The sequence below is a fragment of the Coffea arabica genome, chromosome 8c (genome assembly GCF_036785885.1).
Source record: "Coffea arabica cultivar ET-39 chromosome 8c, Coffea Arabica ET-39 HiFi, whole genome shotgun sequence".
NCBI classification, from domain to species: Eukaryota; Viridiplantae; Streptophyta; class Magnoliopsida; order Gentianales; family Rubiaceae; genus Coffea; species Coffea arabica.
The window spans coordinates 31,145,791-31,168,219 of record NC_092325.1 but is presented as its reverse complement, the minus strand read 5'-3'; the positions used below and the strand labels follow the sequence as shown (position 1 = coordinate 31,168,219).

At 33.3% G+C, this 22,429-nt stretch overlaps 1 protein-coding gene across 1 annotated transcript in view; it reads left to right on the top strand.

Annotated features, from left to right (window-relative positions):
• Positions 1-22,429, top strand: part of LOC113705954 (lupeol synthase-like) — a 46,066-nt gene that overhangs the window by 5,314 nt on the left and 18,323 nt on the right. The window contains exons 2-13 of the mRNA XM_072062763.1: positions 12,892-12,923; positions 13,157-13,339; positions 13,453-13,641; positions 13,734-13,823; positions 13,935-14,132; positions 14,300-14,384; positions 14,649-14,815; positions 14,971-15,159; positions 15,269-15,382; positions 16,891-17,010; positions 17,096-17,218; positions 17,313-17,411. Coding sequence (XP_071918864.1) covers positions 12,892-12,923; positions 13,157-13,339; positions 13,453-13,641; positions 13,734-13,823; positions 13,935-14,132; positions 14,300-14,384; positions 14,649-14,815; positions 14,971-15,159; positions 15,269-15,382; positions 16,891-17,010; positions 17,096-17,218; positions 17,313-17,411 — 1,589 coding nt within the window. The remainder of the gene's footprint in view (positions 1-12,891; positions 12,924-13,156; positions 13,340-13,452; positions 13,642-13,733; positions 13,824-13,934; positions 14,133-14,299; positions 14,385-14,648; positions 14,816-14,970; positions 15,160-15,268; positions 15,383-16,890; positions 17,011-17,095; positions 17,219-17,312; positions 17,412-22,429) is intronic.

The following is a 22,429-nucleotide window of genomic DNA, read 5'->3' as shown; positions in this document are numbered from 1 at the left end:
AATTGTTTGTTTTGATTTTAAGTTCAATGTTTTCTTGAAAAAAGGAAAAAAAGAGAAAATGAGAAAAATAAAGAAAAAGGAAAATGAAAATTGCATTTCTTTGTCGTTTATTGTTTTAGTTTATTTATTGCTAGCCAATGTTAATTAATTTGTTGTTTTTATCTTTTTCATTTTTCATTATTAATTTATTTAAAAAAATAAAAATAAAAATAAATAAATATAGCATACGCGACTTGCAAGCTGCGTTTTGGTCGCAGCTTGCAAGGAAGGACTCAGGGCAGCTCCTTAGCTGCAATTTAGGAGAGATGGCTGAGAGAGTTTAGGTTTGAAGTTCCGGATAAAAAGAAAAGAAGGGGTAGCCGCAATGGGGGGGAACGAAGAGAGCAAGCGGACGGCTAAAAAAAAAAGAAATCAGAGAGGTTAGATGAGGGCTGAGCTTGAGAAGCAAAAACCGAGAGCAAGAAACTGAGAAAGGTTCTGGGGGACGGCAAAAGAAAAACTAGGAGGGAGAGTGCGAGAGGGGAAGCAAGATAGAGGAGAGTAAGAGAGATAGAAAGTGACGGTTAGAACAGAAAAACGACGGGGAAAAGAAAAAGGAAGGGAGGCCGAGAGAATTGGAGTGGCGGCTGGAAGAAAGTTTCTGAGCAAGGAGGAAAGGAGGTCTGGTGTTACTTCCCCAAGGAGCAAAAGGGCCGTTGGAACCATCAGCCTTCACTGCAGCCACCACTTCAGCCTTCCACTGCCACCGATAGATCTTCACCGAGCAAGGGAAAAACATGGCAGAAGTTTGCCCAGATGATGAACCAGGGTTGGAGCTCCGCCTTCATCCAGATGCAATCTTGTCAGCCATTCCTTATTCAGTAGACTCCGAAAGACGCCAAAGGTAATTTCTTTTCGCCTTTTGCTTCTCACACAGCTTCAGATCTTCATTGAATCTGCCAAGGATTCTTGCTGCGTTGGTTTATGAACACACTTTGCTGTTTTGTTCCCCATAGTAGCCCAGTGGGTTTGGTCTTTCGTTGTAGAATTTGGTGGTTAATACTGTTATGGAAGTTTTCTGTTCCAAGTCGTTTGTTAGATCTGGTATACTGCGGGCTAGATAGAAACTCAAAAACTTGTAAGAACGCCATGAATAAGTCAGGCCAAGCTTCCTACCTTACAGACTTTTCCGTTTGTTTGTGTGTTTAATCTGATATTTTGGGACTGTTTGCTTGTATAAGTCGCAATTAACACTTGCTGGGTACAACCACTGAATATTGAGGTAGCAGAGGTCGCACTCTAACTCCTTACAATGGTTTAGTTTTTCTTTAGAGTGAGGTCAGTATACGAAAATCTGCTGCAATGGCTCCTGTTTCTTTGACTCTCGGTTGGTTGCAGCAGCCTTTGAGTTGTTTAATTGCTGGAGTTTGTTCGCTGTTTCTGGGTTGTGTTTGTTGGGTAGTGGGTAAGGGCAGAAGTGTTTCTTTGCAAAAGGTTAAAATGTTTTCTTTCCTATTGTTTGTGCCTTTCTCTGTTTCACACATTCTTATCTTGCTGGCCGAAAGTTTCATGGAGTTGCAAGAGCTGTTGAATAAAAATTGCAGCAAAAGAACATAGGAATGATTCCAAACTTGCCAGTTTTCTCATCTCCCCTTGATTTGCATGTCTAAGCTAACGTTTCATGATGGTTTTGGAATCTAATGTGAGCTCCCTGATTAGCTAATGAGGTTGTAAAGTCCCAGAGAATAAGGAAATGTTGGCTGCACTTTTGTTTGGCTGTTGCTGCATTTTTGCTGCTATCTCTTGCATCATAGTCAGTTTTCAGTCCGTTTTTTTTCTCTCTCTCCCTTAATCTTGTAATAAGAGTGGGGAATCCAAGTGGGCTGGTGTTTGGGAGTTGTGTCTTGGGGTTTGTTTGATTCAAGAGATGATTCTTGTTGATGTCCTTTTCGGTTGGACATGCTGCAGAGGAAAGGAAATCAGAAAATTGTGTTTCTTACGTATGCATGCATGGAGTTTTTTTGGAATTTTCATTCTAACCCCTCAAGTCCCCCTTTATTCTACTATGGCCCAAATAATTGGAACATTTAATCAATTGGACCCCTCTAAGTTTCTCTTTGTTCCACAAAAGCCCAAGCATGTTCTAGTATCTTGTAATTAAGTCCTAAAATTATTGCAACTTCAATCATTGTTTGGCTCTTTCTTTATTTTTGGGATCTTTGAAGTGCTTAAACGATTTATTTGGACTTGAATGTTTGAGTAATGCTTGTTTTGGGTCTTTAATAGATGCTATACTTGGAATTTGAACGGGTTATTCCGTTTTCTTGGTCTCTAAGCACTTTTTTGAGTTCATTCAAATTGTAATTAGGGGAATTTTGGTGATTTTCCTTGCACTTCATTATTAAATTGGTGCCTTGACCCCTTTATTGTTTTGAAGCTATTTTTCCTTCATTTGCTTGCCATTAAGGGGGAGGTATAATTTCTTTTATCTTTTTTGTTTCTCCCTATATGATTCAACGTGCTAAGTGTTGCATGTTTACTTGATTTTCTTTAACTTTCTTTAATTCCTTTTATTTAGTTCATTTACTCTTGCCTTTATTTAAATTATCCTTTTATGGGGTATGTGTACACCTCTTGGCTTGTAATAGATAGGGCTTGGCGAGCATTTTTTGTCCATTTTCCCTTTCCCCTTTTGTTTTAGTTAGCAAATGTAATAGGCTCCTTAGCTTCATTATTTGGCTATGTGCTATGTGTTATCGCTTTATTAGGTTATTGCATCTAGTCGAGCATGCTAAGTGTTATGTGCTACGTGTTTATAGGTGATTAACATGTCTATTTGCTTTCTAGGATTATGAATGATATGATGGACGAATGCACGTCACCACACTAGTCCAACGCTAGTTGTGACTCCCTTTCTCGTCACCACACTAGTCCAACGCTAGTTGTGGTTCATTGCCCATTTCCACTAGTCCAACGCTAGTAGGAATTCATAGAAAGGGCTAGTCCAACGCTAGACCCAATAGGCTATCCCTTTTTCGTTAGTGCATTCTTTCGCATGTTCACTACATTTCATGCATTTTTCTTAGTTTTATCATTTGGCATGCTCCTCTAACCCAATCCCCTTTCATTTTAGGATTTTTTGCATTTCATGCTAGTTATAGGGTTCATTTGCTTGAGGGTCCCCTTTTGGTAAGGGAAACGAGCGAGTGTGGCTTCAAAATAGCCTTAGCACGCTAGTTTTTCCTTCTAATCAAAGGGAAAATCGAAATCATAAAATTAGAGGTCATTCCCGTACCCGACCTGATGCATTCCTTTAGGTTCATGCACTTTCATATCATTTTCTCATTATTTCTATATTTTTCTCACTAATTATATTTTTTTCTTAATCCACATGTCATATTCACACACTTCTTTTCCTTCTTTATTTTTTGCATCCATTTGCACATATATATTTACTATTTTCATTCACTTGCACACAAACACTCGTATATTTTTATCCCCTTGCACACAAACACTTTTTTCAAATTGTACACATACACTTTTTCTACACTTTGCACAGTTACACGCATACATTGAGTCTTCATTTGCATCATTTATGATTTTCTATGAGGGCTTTCCTTATTGGCCGTCCCAATTCATGGGAATGGGACCAAAAGCCTCATAAGATACATTTCTTAGATTTAGGATTGCATTTCTCATCCATTAGTCATATCCAACTTACAATACATACCTTGGGTAGAAAAATTAGGAAAATAATGTTTAAATCACGCAACTAGCCTTGGTTAGGTCGAAGGGGTGCCTTGGATTTTTATCCTTGCCTTCCCTTTCGTCAAATGTGACTCTCGAACCTTTTTCGTTGGTTTACGTGGACTAGGAGTCGTTTAAAAAGGGTTTCTTACTATTTTTTCCTATTTTTTTGGGTGACTTGGTACACCCTAACTCTATACCAAGTGGCGACTCCGTTTTTCATTCAAAAACCCTTTTTGAACTATTTTTCTTGGGTCAAATCGTCGCATTTTCAAAGTCCCATTAGACCCATGTTTTTTTTATTTTATTTTCTTTTTCAAATCAAAAAATTCATTTTTTCAAAATCAATAAATTCACAAAAACCAAACTTTATTTTTTCCAAAAAGTGGGGCGCGACACTAACTTATAAAATTTATCACATTAGGATACTTCTATATGGATGCGAATCTAGAACTAGGGGGTATCGGGAGGGTTGGAATGTCTCTTCAAAATTTAATTGGTGTAAATCACACTAATTGTGATGCCCAAAAATGATTCTTAGAAGAGGTCACGAATATGCAAAAGATTAGGTTCAAAGAAAAGAAAATTATAATAGATAAGTATGCATGACCTAAAAGAAAGGAATGCAACATAACGGGTACGGAGGACTAAGATTTGTGACTTAATTTTTCTTTTTATAGAGGGGGATGATAGCATGCTAAAACTAATAAACCATATTCATTCATATCCCATATTTGAAGGGTGGCTTTCTTAACCTAATCAAGCAATGGACTAAAATATTTCTATTTTCCTAAATGGAATGCAAGTCTAAATGTCATGTTTCGCATACATAGGGATAAGGGAGATAATATATAGAGAAAATATCATTCAATATGAGAAAAGATCCTAAAAATGAAAAACATGTATGAAATGTAATGAATGTCATATAAAGAATGTGAATCTAGCACGAAAACGGCCTAAAGAATCTAACATTGGATTAGTCCATTTCTATAAACTCTCACTAGCGTTGAATTAACGAGAAATCAGGGAGAAATGTCACAACTAGCACTGGATTAGTGTGGTGACATCATGCATTTATTATAACTAAATAAATCACATAAAACATAATTAAAACAAGTAAACGCATAAAGCACATAGAGCATATAGTACATAAATATAATATCTAGATGCAAAGACTCTAAAGAAAGCGAATAAATACATAAGCACATAAGCACACAAGCACACAGGCAAAGAAACGCACATAACGACCTAGCTATTATATTTGAGACCCTAACTACAATTTAAGGAGGGAATTAAAAATAATAACCTAACTATTACATTTATCTAACTAATTACATTTTTGCTAAAATTAAAACCTATCTATTACATAGGCTAGTTAAATACATGTCTTGAGCATCTATTTATTACAACTTGACATTTAAATGCCCTCCAAATAATCATCAAAAATTAAATATAATAAATGAAAATTAAAAGGAATGAAATGAGTAAATAAAAGAAAAAACATTCAAATCATGCAATTACATATAAAACACATAGGAACACATAAGAGAATTTAAAATAATAAAAGAAAATACCTCCATTGAAGTAGTAGTTAAATGAGGTTGGATTTGTCCGATTTATACTCCAAAATCAACAAAATGATCAAGACACCAATTTAATTAATCAATAAAGAAAATAAAATATAAACATATGGCAAATTCACTTTATTATTAAAAAGAAATGAAAATAACCATGAAACCTGCCAAGTAAATCATTTAAATGAAGTATAATTAACAATTAAAGAAGATAAACAACTTATACTTAGGAAATCAAAAGCCATCAGGGACTTAATTACAAAAATTAAGAAAGTTTTGGGGTCAAATTATAATTATTAAATCAAAGAAAAATAAAATTTAGGGATCAAATTATAATTAAATTAGGGACCTAATTGAAATAAAATCAAAGTTTTTAGGGTAACAGAAAAATTACTTAAAAGGCCGAGGACTGATTTGCAATTCTTGTTACTTGATTTCTTAAGAAAAATGGGTAACTGGGCCATTTACTTCTTCTTTGGGCCAAAAAGCATCTTAGCCCAACCGAAATCCAAAGGAAAAAGAGCGGGCCAGTCCATCCTTTTTAGCAATTAAGCCCAACCGAAACGTATGGGCTTTGTCCCTTCAAACCCATGTCAAACCCAACAAAATAAGCTAAACTTTCTATTAAAAATCCAAACAAACAACCCACAACCCAAAACCCTACTTATTTTTACTAAAACCCAACAAGATAATAAATCAACTAAAAATTATTAAACCATAATTATATCCCAAAGTCCATAATTATTCTATCCAAAAACATGCTTAAAATGTGGAAAGGATTATCAAAACTTAAAATGGGTCAAACTGGTTCAATTTTCCATATTTTGGTCCATAGTAGGATTATTTAAAAATTTAGGGGCCAAAATGCAAATTTTCATATTTGTTCATGCAAGCTTCAAAGAAAGCTTTTTTTCTTTCCGCAACTTTCATCTACAACTCCTGGGTTCATCATCAACTTAAAAAATGCGAGATGATCTCTACACACCATATCTTATGAGCCATAATAACACAAGATCCGAACACAAAGGTATGAAGCAAAGATCTGAGCTAAACAACTTGCACAAAAAGGGAAGAAAAGGCCACAGAATGAAGAGGGAAAGAGAATACAATAAGAACAGATGCAACATCAAAATTTGACATGTCCAGAGCTAGTTTGAGCAGACATGAAGTAGGTAAAAAAAAGGTTACCCTTAATACTTTGCGAAGCCAAATCAACGTGGAGTGTCTGAAGAAACGCATCCAAACGAGATGCTCGAAGCAGCAAACTTTTGCCAACGAAGATCTAAGTGCTGACGACCAGCTGATTTCAAGCCAAAATTTGAAAAGGCTGGGGACGTTCTTTTGAGATGTTTCTGAACAAAAGTTATACTTTTACCAACGTAGAGAATGCTGAAATAGAAAGAAAACCTAAAAGATCAAGACTAAGATCAGATTTCGGCCAGAAATGAAGCCTATTCGCCAACCCTGGCTTAGAGTTTCTGCCCTTTTTTCTTCTTTTTCCTCTCTATTTTCACTTTTTTCTCTTTGTCTTTTCTTTCTCCTGCCTCCCTCTTGTTTTTCCCCTAATGTGTCATTTTTGAATCCTTTTATAGGAACAAAACCACCCCCCTTCCCCAAAAAAAACCTAGGATCAATGGTGCAGAGGAGCTGAGTTATTTTTTTCAGGAATTTTGAGCATTTAGATGGCTTTTATTCTAGATTTTTCTTGATGATTTGGACTAAGGCCAGGTGGCCTTGTACTGGGGGGCTTGGAGGGAAAGAAAAAATGCAAAAAAATTTGAGTGGAAATGGGATGGAATTTGCAACTGCAATGTTTCCGGTACTATGGAATTTGTACTGCGCGTTCTTTTTTTTTTTAAAAGATCTAATTTTGATTTCTTTCTTTTCTTCACTTTTTTGTCTTTTTTTTTTTACAAGGAATTGAGATGATTTTCTTTAGAAAAAGTAATAAATAAACATAAATAGAAATAAAATAAAATAAATAAAACTAAATAAAACTAAAATAAACTAAAATGAGCAAAAATGGTAATAAAATGATAAAATTTTTGGTGTCTGCAAAAGATAGTTCAAAATTTAGGCTTTCTGTGTTTATTTCATATTTCCTCATTATTAACTATTTTTTATTATTAAAATAAGTTTAAACAATTATTGAATCGGTGAATCGACCAATTGAATCGATGAATGGGCTGATTGAATCAATTGAACTAGTAAAAATTGAAACTGGACAGCTGGCTAATTCACTGGCCGGTCCGAGTTTGAAAACATTATCTATAGCCCAAAAACCTTGTTTCCACTGCACAAAATACCTTGTTTAATGCAATCTGCCTAACTCAACACAAAATATTAGAAATATGTTTGTCATGTGAAAAATGAACGGATCAAACAAACATGCTTTGATTAAACAATGACCAACTAATAAATATTATGCCATCAAGCACGTGAAGCAAGCTTTTCCGTATTGGAAGACACTCATTTGATCACCGTATTAGTTAATGGAGTCGATTTCTTTGTGACCAATTCTTTTTATCCCCTTTGATCCAGTAATTGTGGGGAGTCATAGAAAATCCTTATAGGTACAAAGATTAATCTTGACGCACGCCAGATTTCAATTAGATTTTTGGGCCTTAATTTGTTTTTCACTTCGGACAAAATCATGCCATGTAATTTTTTACGATTGGATTCATCCACTCAAGTATCTGTTCACAGTCCATCATTCATTAATCGCAATAATCTTCGGGCTAGACCAACGTGTCCTTTTTTTTTTTTTTTTGTCTCCTCCACCAAAATTGCTTCTCAGGATCTTAAACTTTATCATAAATGTTTCTTTTAAACTTTACCAAAAATCCTTCGTAAATTGATTTCCAAAACTTCTTCTTAGTATTCTTTTCCATATGACTCCATTGAAATTTATTCTCTCGCACCCGATGATAGTATAAATGCACCACAGATGAGCTTTAAAGCTCTAAATCTCAATCAATGGTTTGTTTCCAAGCATCCTTTTCCTTTATCAGTTGCTCCTATTTATCCAATCCACTCTTTTATTTTGATTATCCATCATCACCCTAGTTTCTTGGGTTAATGTTTCCATCAGTTGCAAAATACAACATTATTTTACGAAAATGAAACCCCATCTAAGTACAAATCATATAAACAAACACACAGCCTGCGTAACAAGTTTGAAAAAGTTCATATCATATATACAACTTCATAACTGTAGTAACCAATGCATCCACAAAATTAATATCTCCACTTTGAATTGTAAACATGCAAAATACAATTCAAAATAGGATCATGGTCTCACAAATTCTACTTCGGATTAATTGAGCACAAAATGGTTCTTTTCTAATTTTTTACACCATAGTACTATCAGTTCACATCCTGCCTAAAACTATTTATTTATACCTTAGGAGCAAATTGATTTGAGCTAAAATTTGTGAAGCCCCTGATCCTTCGACATAATATTCACATACATAGAGCATCAAATATTTGGTGAACTCCACGACTACTATGTGAAGTGACATAGCTCTCCGCCTAATAAAGGGTCGGAATGCAGAATTCTGATCGCAAACTCCTGCTTTTAGGATATGACTCTTCCATTACATATTCATGTATAAAACTTAATGTTGCATGCCATGATTCATTGACATAGGTTCTTTTTAAGAGTTCAACTGAACTAAATATATAATTGTGATAATTTTAAAAAATATAAGTATCTATATAAAATATAAGTATTAATATATAGAGTGTGTAACATGAATGCTACACTCCATTATATAAGTGAAGACGTGTTGCCCTATTTTTATAGTAGTTTACATTTTGTCGTTTTCTAGATGGATGATTATATGAGTGTGTTTGGACAGGGGATTGTTTGAAATATAATTAGGAATAATTATTGTAACACTTTTATGATGTGATATATGTGAGATAAAAAAATAATTGTAAACATAAAAAGACGCGCTAAAAAATGTGTTTACAATGAAAGTAAAATTTTTTTGTGCCAATAATTCCTATCCACTTCTATCCATTTAAAGAAATTAGAAACATCAAAATATAATACGCAACTATTTCGCCTCATTGCTAGTAATAACATATCATATTAATATGGATAGAATACACATTTACCCCTGGTGGTTTAGTAATTTTTCATATAACCTTCTCACCCTCCATAGTTTAAAAAATTATGCATAATCTTCTTATAGTTTGGACTAAAGTGTCAATATAACTAAAATGATCCTCTGTAACGAAACCCAAGGAAATGTCGAGAATATCGTTGTTTAAAAACTAAAATGGGTGAGATGACCAAAATATATAAACTTAATATGTATTATACTTTGACCCCTTATGATTTTATATTTTATTACATAACCCCCTTATAGTTTAGTGTTTTACCATCCCTATGTTTTGAAAATATATACACAAGCCCCGGTGGTTAATTAATAATTTTTAACTTCACAAAGGGGTGCTTTTGACATTTTAGTTGACTTCGTTATTGATTGCAAATTCCGTGACTTTGACATTTTAGGCCAAATTATGCAGGGGTTATATATAGTATTTCAAACTATAAGGAAGTTATGTGAAAAAGCGCTAAACCACAGAGGATAAAGTGTATTTTAACCTTTTAATAAACACCTCCTTTGTTTAACCGCTGCCCTTCCAACCAAAAGAACACATCATATTAATAAGGGATAATTTCAAAAACCTCTCTTGAGGTTTCTAACAATTTCATTGACCTCTGTTAACGTTTGTAAAATTACACTAACCTCTTCTGAAATTAAGATTTTGGTAACAAAATTAGTCCAAATAAAAAAAAGTCATTAAAAATACTTTGAGAAGAGAGATAAAACTTTTATTCCATAAATGCTCTTTATGTTTGTGTACAAATTATATTGTAAAGGAATGAAAAACATGTTAATAAAAATGAGGGAAGATAAGTGCAAATGGCAAAGAAAGCAAAAATAAATAGCAACTAACTTTCTTTACAAAGTTAGATCAACGCTAGTGCATTGGATTATGATGGCTATTTTTTTAGGTCTTTACCAATTTTGCATATAACGGCAACAAGAAGCATTAAGATGGATCTCATTTTCACTTCAAGCAGCAAAATTTGAGGTGGAAAAATAGTGATTTTGTATAGAGTTCGTAAGTTGAAGGTGAAATATAGGTGTAGAAACTATAGTGCTATCAAGCTACAGGAGAAAATCATAATATTCACCCACATCTTTTAGCATTAAGAACAAATATTGCAAGTGTAATTGCAAGGCAACTGTGAAGATTTTTAAGAGTACAAAATATCCAGACAAATTACTGTTTGGTGTATCAAATTCTGAGAGTGAACAAAAATTTGGTATATCAATTGGCACCATTTTGTAATTGCAGGTTATTGTTCATCATTAAAAAGTTTTCTAATAGCTATTTTCGTTAATTAGTTACTAACAGTTAATTAGTACCCTAATTACTTAATTGCTGGATGTTAGTTTCCAATAAAACATAATATCTTAGGGTATATGAGTACTATTTTCATCCAATAAAACACTATAAGGGAGGTTAGTGTTATTTTGAAAACCTTAAGGGAGGTGAGTGAAATTGTCAGAAACCTCTCTTGAGGGAGGTTTCTGAAATTATCCCTATTAATAAACGCCTCCTTAGTTTTGGTTGGGGTGGGAGGGGTGTTTGGTTTGGTTTGGAAGGCAAAAGCAAAATGGACAAAAATAATTAACCTCAGCTAACATGTGGTCTGCCTCATCAAACATAAGAATTTTCAAGAAAATTATGTTCAATTTCCTTGCTATTATCCAACAGTGGTGATTTGAGTGGTGATCCGATCACTTTTGCTGTAACATGTGGCCTCTTTGAGAGTGGTACGATGTTGGCACCACCAGTGGTGCAATGTTGACATACCTGCTGGGCAGCTAATTCTGTGAATTGCCGCATCTTCAACAAAAAGACAAACCGATAGACTGTAACAGCTTGACTTAGCAAGAAACCACTTTACTTCTTTCAAACGCTCCGCATAACCCAAAAGAAATCAACTCGCCCAGCCCTGTAATCCGCTTATCCTGCTGATTATCTTCAATGTCTTGCTCGTTCATCAACATTGGATCTCTTTGTTTCTAGGTTTGATGCTTTCCTCTTCCTCTCACTAAGCTCAGTTTGTACTATTTTCTTCGGACATTAAATCATAGATATTCAAATTGGATTAATTCGGAAGAAGATAAAGAAATGTTTTCACAAGAATAAAGAGATTGGTGTTGGACATAATTGTGGTGTATATAAATTACATAGAAGTAGCAATAAAAAAAAAAATCATTGATCATATGCTCTTAAAAGTATGACTCTGTGTGTGGGTGTATGTATGTGCAAATTTGTGTGCTCTCAAATGTGTATCTTATGTTGAGAGTCAAAGGTGATGGAGAGACCAACTTTTTTTTTTTTTTTCGGGTTAATACTACTTTGTTCCCCCAAACTTTGAACGATTACCCACTTCAGTCCCTAAATTTCAAAATGAGACACTTAAGTCCCTAAACTTATAAATACCTCCCACTTAAGGAAAATTATTAACAAATCCTGAATGCCGTTGGTGGTCAAAGTGTCCCATTTTATAAGGGTTTAGGGATTTAAGTGTCCCATTTTATAAGTTTAGGAACTTAAGTGGAAGGTATTTATAAGTTTAGGAACTTAAGTGTCCCATTTTAAAATTTAGGGACTGAAATGGATAATCGTCCAAAGTTTAAGAGGACAAAGTGGAATTAACCCTTTTTTTTTTCTTTAATCCATCCAGTCGTCCCCTCTCTTTCCCTATTCCCCAACTGCTAGGGCTAAGGATTGATCCCTAGACCTAGTAGGGGGGAAGAGCTCTAAACTCTCCCCCGGCCACCTAGGACTTAGTCCTAGAGCTCTCCCCCAGCCACCTAGACTAGTCCTAGGTAGGTGGCTGTGGGGAAGAGATTTACCAAGGCATATTTAAACAGATTATGCACGGACAATTGTTTTTGCTAATATGCATTTCAATCCATTTCGAACAATTTATACACGTTTACTAAACCGTTCTAATTAATGGATTGGATGAATTTTTATCACTGTTAATTAAATGAAAATCAATTATAAACAATTTATCAATTTTGCCACCGCTATAACCAAAAAAGTATTATATTGACCAGACATGACTTGATCGCCATTTACTGCCCGAAAACCTTCTCTTCCAGTGTTTAAAAAAAAAAAAATCTTCATATGTCAGAAAGATTAATCCTCAAACAATGTTCTACTAGCTCCGCAAGATCTCCTAACGAAGACCGAGGTTGGGTCTGGATCAGGATTTGGTGCTTTGTTTCTTTAACTTTGGAAAAAATTATCGCATTTCGTTTTTTTCTAAGTTGCATCAATCTATTCACATTCAGTAATCCATATAATGTCTAAGCTATACCAACCTGTCTGAAGAAACTTTTGTTTTGTTTTTTTCTCTCTCTTAAAACTTAACCAAAAATGCTTCTTTGACTGATTTCCAAAACTGCTTCTTAATATTTTTTTCCGTATGAAGTACATTGAAAATTTGACTATTCTTTGTCACCCTGTGATAGTGATAAATGTACAACAGATAAGCTCTACATCTCTGAATCTCGATCAACGGTTTGTTTCCAAGCTTTCTTTTCCTTCTCAGTTGCTCCTATTAATTTATCCAATCTTACCCTTTCATTTTAATTATCTATCATCCAATTAACTGAAAAACAGGCTTCCTCTCCTATTGTAATTGTTACAAGCTTTAAAATTTTCTTCCTTCGGTTCTCTCTTTCTTCCCCACCCACCCCTTCTTAATCATCTAACTTTTAATTTTAAACGCATCCACTGCATGAATTATGTAGACTAGCGAAGGCAGCGGACCATGGCTAAACAGTACCAATCGACACATTGGAAGGCAGCATTGGGAGTTTGACCATCAGGCTGGAACTCCTGAACAACGAGCAGAAGCAAAATTAGTTCGTCAGGACTTCAAGAAGAACAGGTTCCAGAGGAAGCAAAGTTTTGACCTCCTAATGCGAATGCAGGTACAATAGAGCAGTAGTACTATTACTGTCACACCTCTTTGCCTACCACAATTTATTAACATTAATATCCTTTTTCACATAATATACTTAAACTCTCACATATGTTACTACAGTTAAGAAAGGAGAACTCACATTGTCCTCCAATTCCACCGGCAATAAAGGTTAAAGATATAGAAGATGTAACAGAGGAAGCTGTGGTAACTATACTCAGGAGAGGGATAAGCTTCTACTCAACTATTCAGGCCCGAGATGGATTCTGGCCAGCCGAAAGTGCCGGCCCACTGTTCTTCATGCCTCCATTAGTATGTATACTGAAAAATTTTGGTGTCAAAATTTTAAAAATATTAAGCAACTAATTGTATGGGACAAGGCTAATTATTAACCATGTTAACAGGTCATGGCCTTGTATATTACCAGAACACTGAATACCGTTCTATCATCCGAACACCAAAAGGAGATCATCCGTTACATACACAATCATCAGGTCCTAAAAGATCTTGATCATGGAAAGTTAAAAAGAAAAAGAATAAATTCTTTTGTGCTTAAGAAAAGATGGAACATTTATTTATTTGACATTTTCTTTTTTCTTTTATAGAATGAAGATGGAGGCTGGGGACTGCATATAGAGGGACACAGCTCTATGTTTGGTTCAATCCTTAGCTACATCGCATTGAGGTTGCTAGGAGAAGGACCTGAAGATGGGGAAGATAGGGCCATGGCAAGAGGGCGTGGATGGACTCTTGATCGTGGTGGTGCTGTTGCAACACCATCATGGGGAAAGTTTTGGCTAAGTGTATGGTTATACAGCTTTACTCGTCCTTGCTCATTTACTCAAAAAGGCTTCTTAAACTATCGGGGGACTACATTTGTGAATGCACTTCTCAATTGCATTTGTTGTTTAAGGCGACTAACGTCTTGGTGTTGGGCAGAAGTAATAATATAATATTTTCTTAAAAACAGGTTCTTGGAGTGTATGATTGGGCAGGGTGCAATCCACTTCCTCCAGAGTTCTGGCTACTTCCCAAATTCTTTCCAATTCATCCAGGTTCTTATATACTAATACAACTGCTTCGCCCTTTTCTGTAACATGTTATTGTCAAAGGATAATAAATGGCGGATATCCTTTAAAGGCTTCTACTCTGAGTAGTAATATGCCAATCTACTGTAAGCAATTTGACAATGAGGATGTCTAGATTCTTCAGCATAGTATTCAGAGCTTAACTCTCTATTTCATTCTAATGCTTTAGCTTACTGGTTGTTGCATGCTTTCGGCTTATTTGTTCCCATCATGTCAATATTTGTGATGCAGCACAAATGATGTGTTATTGTGGCTTGGTTTACATGCCCATGTCATATTTGTACGGGAAGAGATTTGTTGGGAGTATAACAGAACTGATACATTCTCTGAGAAATGAGTTGTACGTCCAACCATATCATCAAGCAGATTGGAATAACACACGAAATACGATTGCAAAGGTCAGCTCAACTAGCTCAAGCCATTGCATCATTTAATCTAATCATAAGTTCATATATCTTCCAATTCAAGTAGAACTGGTTCTCTGTTGATACAATGAAAATATACGAAATGAATTAAATATGTGAAGAATTTCTTGGTTATTGTTTCCATTCAGGAGGATTTGTACTTCCCACACCCTTTAGTACAGGATATGCTATGGGGATTCCTCTATCATTATGTTGAACCTATCATGACGCAATGGCCATTTTCTATATTAAGGAAAAAGGCTTTAGAAAAGGCAATGGAGCATGTGCATTATGAGGATGAAAACAGCAGATATATTTGCATCGGAGTCGCAGAGAAGGTATTTCTTGCCAACTAATTTTATATGGTATGAATCATCAAGTCGAGTCTAGAGTGAATTAAGAATATATAAACAAATTTGTGATGCCAAACTTAAACACTCAATGCAGGTGCTCTGCTTACTAGCTTGTTGGGTGGAAGATCCACATTCAGAAGCATTCAAGTGCCATCTTGCTCGTCTACCTGATTACTTATGGGTAGCAGAGGACGGCATGAAAATGCAGGTCAATTTATAATTATCATTCTACTAGCTATGAGACAAGATTAGTGCCTTGTAAAGGGGAGCAAAAAATTAAAGAAAAAAGGAGGCTATCAAACAAAAATTTGTCATATGGGAATAGAGAGTATAGTGGCCCTATTTCCTTGTCCTGAAATGGTTAAATACATGACCATTTTTTACCGTTCCTGATCATTACTAATTGCATAGTATTAGATATAGCGTTTCTACTAGATTAAATTACATCCATTAGCGGATTCTAAATACATATGTTGCCATATAAAAAATACCGATGCTCTTTCCTACAATCCAAGATCTGTATTGTTCTATCTTTTCCAATTTGATTGTCCTTTTTTAAGAATCCAGCTTTCCAATAATAGTAGCTTAATTGAACTTTAGTCCTTTGCCTGATGAAATTTAGAATTTGAACTTTAGTCTCATTAATTTGAATTGCTGTCTAAGTAATTAATTAGGACTGTCAATGGGGCTGGGCCAGCCCGAGCTCGGCTCGTTCGGCCCGACAGAAAGCCCGATGAGCCCGATCATTTAGTGAGCCGGTCTGAGTTTGAGCCTAAAAATTAGACCCGAATTAAATGTGAGCCGAGCTTGGGCCTTATTAGGCTCAAACCCGATATAGGCCCGGCCCTTTAATTACCTATATATATAATATTTATATTTTGATATTATGTATAATTATATATCCAAATATATTTTTACTAAATACTAAAAATATATATAAATTACAAAACACAAAAATACATCTAAAGACTCTTTCATGAGTTTTCTTGAGAGCCAATATTAGTAATGCATAACTAAATCTCTAATTTTTCTTATTGGTTGAGTAAATTTTTATATTGGCATATTATTAGTTGATTTTTTTTTTTGTCTACAAACACAAAAATCATCAAGCATATTTGGATTTAAATCACAAGATTATAAAAAAAAGTTTCAACTTTTAAAGATGCATTGGCTTATGATCGCATGTTTTATTACTATTTTTCATGCATTTTAAACCGATTAAATATAAATATTGTTGAAAAAATTTTTGGTTTATATACTTTTTAAGAACTATTATTTGTTCATGTTTAGTTTTAATATTATAATCTTGTAAATGTTAAATTAGTTTTACAACTTAATAGTTATAGTAATTATATTAAGAAAATTAAGGAGTAATAAGTGAGCTTGGACTAAGCCCGATTAAGGCTCACAACCCGAATATTATGTGAGCTGAGTATGAGCTTCACATTTACGAACCCGAAACTCATAGCCCGGAGCCCGAAAATGTTTCAAATTAAATGAGTTGAGCTTGAACTCATCAAAGCCCGGCTCATTAGGCCCGATTGACAGGCCTATAATTAATCAAGCTTCCCAACTAACTAATTGATTCAGCACATTATTCAACAAGTAAATATTTGAGGTTTTAATTAGAATGAGTTGCCTAATCTTCAGAATCAATCTTGACATCCAAAAAAACTTGTCAATTACCAACTTTCATTTTAATTCCAAGTTTTGCAGACATTCGGCAGCCAAGCATGGGAAGCAGCTTTGTCAATTCAGGCAATTCTATCTAGTAATCTAGCTGAAGAGTATGGACCAATGCTTAAGAAAGCTCATGACTTCATAAAAGCATCGCAGGTGAAACTATAGAATCAAACACTCATTGACATTAATTGTTAACCAATAATGGAAAGTCTAACACAAAATTTCTTTCTGATTCAAGGTTAGGGATAATCCTTCCGGGAATTTCATGAAAATGCATAGGCACATTTCCAAAGGATGTTGGACATTTTCAACGCAAGATCATGGCTGGCAAGCCTCTGACTGCACTGCTGAAGGATTAAAGGTATATTTGCACTAAAATTTTGTGAATCCTTCTTTAGTTTTCTTAAGTAGCATTTTGCTTCTCATAATTGTGTAGTCTCTTACTTGTTTTATAGGCTGCACTTCTTTTGGCACAAATGCCACTGGAACTTGTTGGGGACAAAATTGAAGCCGGGCACTTATATGATGCTGTTAATGTTATATTGTCTTTACAGGTTTGTGCAAACACTAACAAATGAATTAACTCTCCTTCTATCTTTTACTAAACCAAATTTAGTCCTTAAACCTTTATTTTTGCCTGTTTGACACGGAAAGCTCATATTTTCCTTCAAATACGTCCTAATTAATTAGGAGTCACTAGTTCCTTCGTTGAAGAAAATATTCTGCCATGGTTGACTCCTATGTCAAGAAAAATACATTTAGTTTCTCTCAATCACTAGATTGGAGTTAAACTTTTCCTTAAACTAGAACTAATTAATTCCACTTTGCATCTTTAATTTTTTCAACAATTCTGAATTTGAATTCTAAACATTTAGGATTTGTTTGGTTCACGGATTGGATGAAATGGGATGACTCATCCTCAAATTATTAATCTTGGATTGAGTTATGCTCAAATTAATAATTCAAGTAATCTAGTGTTCGGTTGGTTCTAGGTTGAATAAGATGTATTGGGAAATAATCCTTTTCGATGTATGGTTGGAGATTGGATGAGATATGATTACTATTTTAATGACTAAAGTATCCCTTAATTTGTAGGATCGTTTTAGTAAAATAATTTAATAATTTACAACTTTTATTAAAATATAGTAATTTTAAACTTTAGAATTATAAAGTAAATCAAAGGTTTTGATATATAAAAATTTGCGTTCACTCAAACTCAGTCTATTCAGGCCCTTAAAAATTGGTTTTAATATAGTTTTTTAATCTAAGTTTGAAATTCAACTAAATAATGACCTGAGTTTTGGCTGAATTAGGGTTAAATTGACTAACATTCAACCCATTGAAGACTTTTAAAAGAGCCAAACTCAAGCCAATATAGAAAATTTTTTTTGGACTGAGTTTGAACTTATTAAAGCCCTCATTCATAAAGCCCAATTGATAAGGTTATGTATTTATATATTTTTTGGTTGAGAAAATAAAATTTGTAGGGGCAATTTAGTCTAGGGGCAATATAGTCCTTTTATTATGATGTAAGTAGGGCAAATTAGTCAAAAACTTTTAATAAAATTAGTAGGGGCAAATTAGCTTGTTTTTTATCATATTATTATGTGAGTATGGTTATATAATATTCAATATGAATTTGTATCATTAGTAAGGCAAATTAATCCAAATATTGTTTGGTAGTAGGGTCAAATTAGTCCAAAAAAACTTTAAATTAATTAGTAGGGGCAAATTAGTTAGTTCATGTTTTATCATGTGAGAATAAGGTTATATAATTATGAAAGTATAAATTTATATTAATTGTAAGGATAAATTGATGTAAAATTTCATCATCCTATTTCTTAGTCATCCTAGGATGACTAATACCACTTCTCACATGGGATTATTTTATCCCATGAATAGGAGATTAATTCGATTAGTTGGGATATGTCATCCAATGTGCAAAATGCAAATATACATGGGATGATACATGATGATTAATCTAATATTGTGTCATCCCATGAATCAAAACCAAGCAGACCCTTAAGTATTTCAGCCACAGTTCTCGCCTAGACATGGATGGAACTAGAGGAGAGTGCGAGGGCCTCTGCCTCCCATTCTAGATATTTATGTTTTCTTTCCTTAAAATTTTGAAAATTTCAAAAAGTTCCTCTATGTTTTATACCATTCCCCCCCCCCCCCCCACACACACACACAACAAAAAAAATCTTTAAAAAAGCTTATGTTGATTTGGAAGTTTATATGTACATGTATTTCGCCCCCTCAAATTAAAATTTCTGGTTGCGTTCTTGCTCCTAGACCTATCGATTACTACCATGTTGCACTCGGATTTCTTATTTTGTGCATGTTGCACTTGAAGTTACTAACTCGTTGCAATAAATTTAACTCCACACACTGTCACATAACTGAAAAATAGCACTTATATACATTCTACTCTCTTCCTTCTCAATGATAAAATTAGGCATCAATCCATAGAAACTGGAAGAAAGCACAAAAGAATGAAGCACTTTTTAGATGTACTTTTCATTCACACATTGATTAGTTGAGATATTTAGAGACATTTCACAAACTTTACTACACAAAGTGTCCAAATTAAAAGTTAAGGTGAAAAGTGAGAATTACTTAATTTTTGAGTCTGCTGAGTCGAATTAATCCAGGATTAGGTATTTGATGGTCTATAAGAACCTATTGCTGCAATTTGGGGGGCAATTTCTTTTCTTGCTGATCTGTTTGCTTCAGCATTCCCATTGTCACTTGCTCCAAATTTTAGAAAAAAGTGCTTGAGTTTCTTTGATTGAATTGAGGTCAGAATATTTTTCATCCATTCTCTTTCAGCTAGTAGCGTCGTAGAATTGATCTTTTTGGATCGAGCTGCTACTAATGGATCATATTGTTTGGAAAATGACAATTCAAGGACCAATCATAATGTAAATTCCGTGAGCTAGCTTGCAAGTTATTTTACCTAGGTATTCTATTATTTTTATAGGTCAATTACTCTGTTTGATTCCAAGTATACAGGTCAAATTAAAATATAGAATAAATTAAGGTCGATCTCGGAGAGAATCAAAATAATTACTATGCTTTTTTAAACGCACTTTATTATCTAAACAAATAAAAGTTCAAGTAAAGACAATTGTACAATTATACTATACTAATGAAAAGATAGCAAGTCATAAATTTGATGAAGAAATTTCTTAGGGATTTGAATTCCTTGTAGTTTAAGGGACACAAATAAAGTATTAAATTTTCAAAAACATTAATAACTTTATTCGACAGTGGAGCAGATACAAGTTGTATTAAAAGAGGAATCATTCCATTAGAATATTTAGAAAAAACCAATGAAGAACTATATGCATTGGAAAATGATAGACACTAGAAATTATTATACAAGACCTACACCTCCAGATATTCAATATGAAGAAAGATCAAAATTTCACACCAGTAAATATGATGGAAAATCATTATATGAATGGAATATAGATGGCAAAGCAGAATATGAGATATTAAATACATTACAAGAAATGGGAATGGCAAGATTAGTATATAAAGTAAGACATGCAGATGAAAAATCAATTGCAACAATATTAATATCAGGATTCACAGGCCAATTAAAAAATTGGTGGGATAATGCATTAACATTAAAAAGCAAAACTGCAATATTAAATCACACTATAGAAGTTGAAGATGAACAAGGTAACATAACTACCAAATCAGATGCAGCAGAATTCTTAATAGTAACAATTGCAATGTATTTTGTAGGAAATCCAAAAGAAGAATTACACTCTAATAAAATGTTTTTAACCAATTTAAGATGTCCAACTCTTACAGATTACAGATGGTACAAAGATATGTTTTTAACACATGTATTAAGAAGACTTGATTGTAATATGTCATTTTGGAAAGAAAAATTTATCGCTGGACTACCAACTTTATTTTCTCAAAGAATTATGACTACTTTACAAAAAGAAATGGGTACAGATATATTATCATTAGAAGGAGTCACTATGGGACAATTATTAGGATTTATTAAAAAAGAAGGATTAGCATTATGCACAGAATTAAAAATGCAACAGAAGTAGGATCATTTTGTGAAGCTTTTGGTATTCAAGGTATTAGATCACCTTCTGCATTAAAAAGAAAATCTTACAAAAAAATTTGATTATATTAAAAAAGGGAGAAGACAACCTTCTTGGATTTCCCATGAACCCTATTATAAGAAATTTAAGAAAAGATTTCAAAATAATAGAAATATTACTTGCTGGAAATGCAGAAGATTAGGACATAAAGCTAACAATTGCAAAGTAAAGCAAAAGATAAATGAAATATTTTCAAATGATTCAGAATTAAAGGAGAAAATATTAGCGATTATGATAAATGAGGAAAAGGAAGAATATATATCAAATGGATCTGAGAATTACAACGATGATAAAGAGATAAGTTCAGATGAATGTAATTGCAAGGATAAAAAATATATAAATGTTATAACTACAAAGGAAGATAAAGAATTTTTATTAGATCTAATCGAGAAAATAGATAATATAGAAACAAGGAAAACGTATTTAGAAAAATTAAAAGGGATAATATTAGCAGAAGAAAAAATTCCAAAAATAACTAAACCCTTTAGCATTTCTAGATTATTAGATAAATATCCTATAGAAAGAAATATTAGAATTATATACAAAAGATTTAAGTTTAGAAACTAAGATTACTATATTACAAAGTCAATTAGCCTCAAGTTCAAAAATACCAATTCAAAACCCCATATTAGAAATAGAAGACAAAATTGAAAACAAAGAAAAAGATTATGTAAATATCATTGATAAAATAAATTATCAAAAATGGTATGGATTAGTTACAGTCAAAGTATTAAATTTTCAAGAAACATTAATAACTTTATTCGACAGTGGAGCAGATACAAGTTGTATTAAAAGAGGAATAATTCCATTAGAATATTTAGAAAAACCAATGAAGAACTATATGCAGCTAATGGACAACCATTAATAGTAAAATATAAATTAAAAAATGGAATTATATGTAATAACAATTATTGCATAAAACATAGATTTCATATAGTAGAAAACTTAACAACTGATATGATTCTAGGAATTCCATTTTTTACTCAAATATATCCATTCAATGTAAGTAGTACAAGATTAAGTATTAATATAATGGGAAAAGAAATAGTATTTCCATTTATAAGTCCTATAAAACAAAAAGAAATAAGAACATTACAAACATCCTCTATTTATCAAACTATCAATGCTATTCAATGCAAAAAGAAACACATATCTGAGTTAAAAAAATTTACAAAAATATATAAGAATCGAAGAACAATTACAAAATCCTAAAGTTAAACAAGAAATTAATAAAATAGGAGAATTAATTAAAACAAAAGTATGTGCAGACATTCCAAATACTTTTTGGGAAAGGAAAAAACATATAGTAGAATTACCCTATGAAAAAGGATATTCAGATAAGGATATTTCTACTAAAGCTAGACCTATTCAAATGAATAAAGAATATTTAGAATTTTCTAAAAAGGAAATACAAACTTTATTAGAAAAGAAATTAA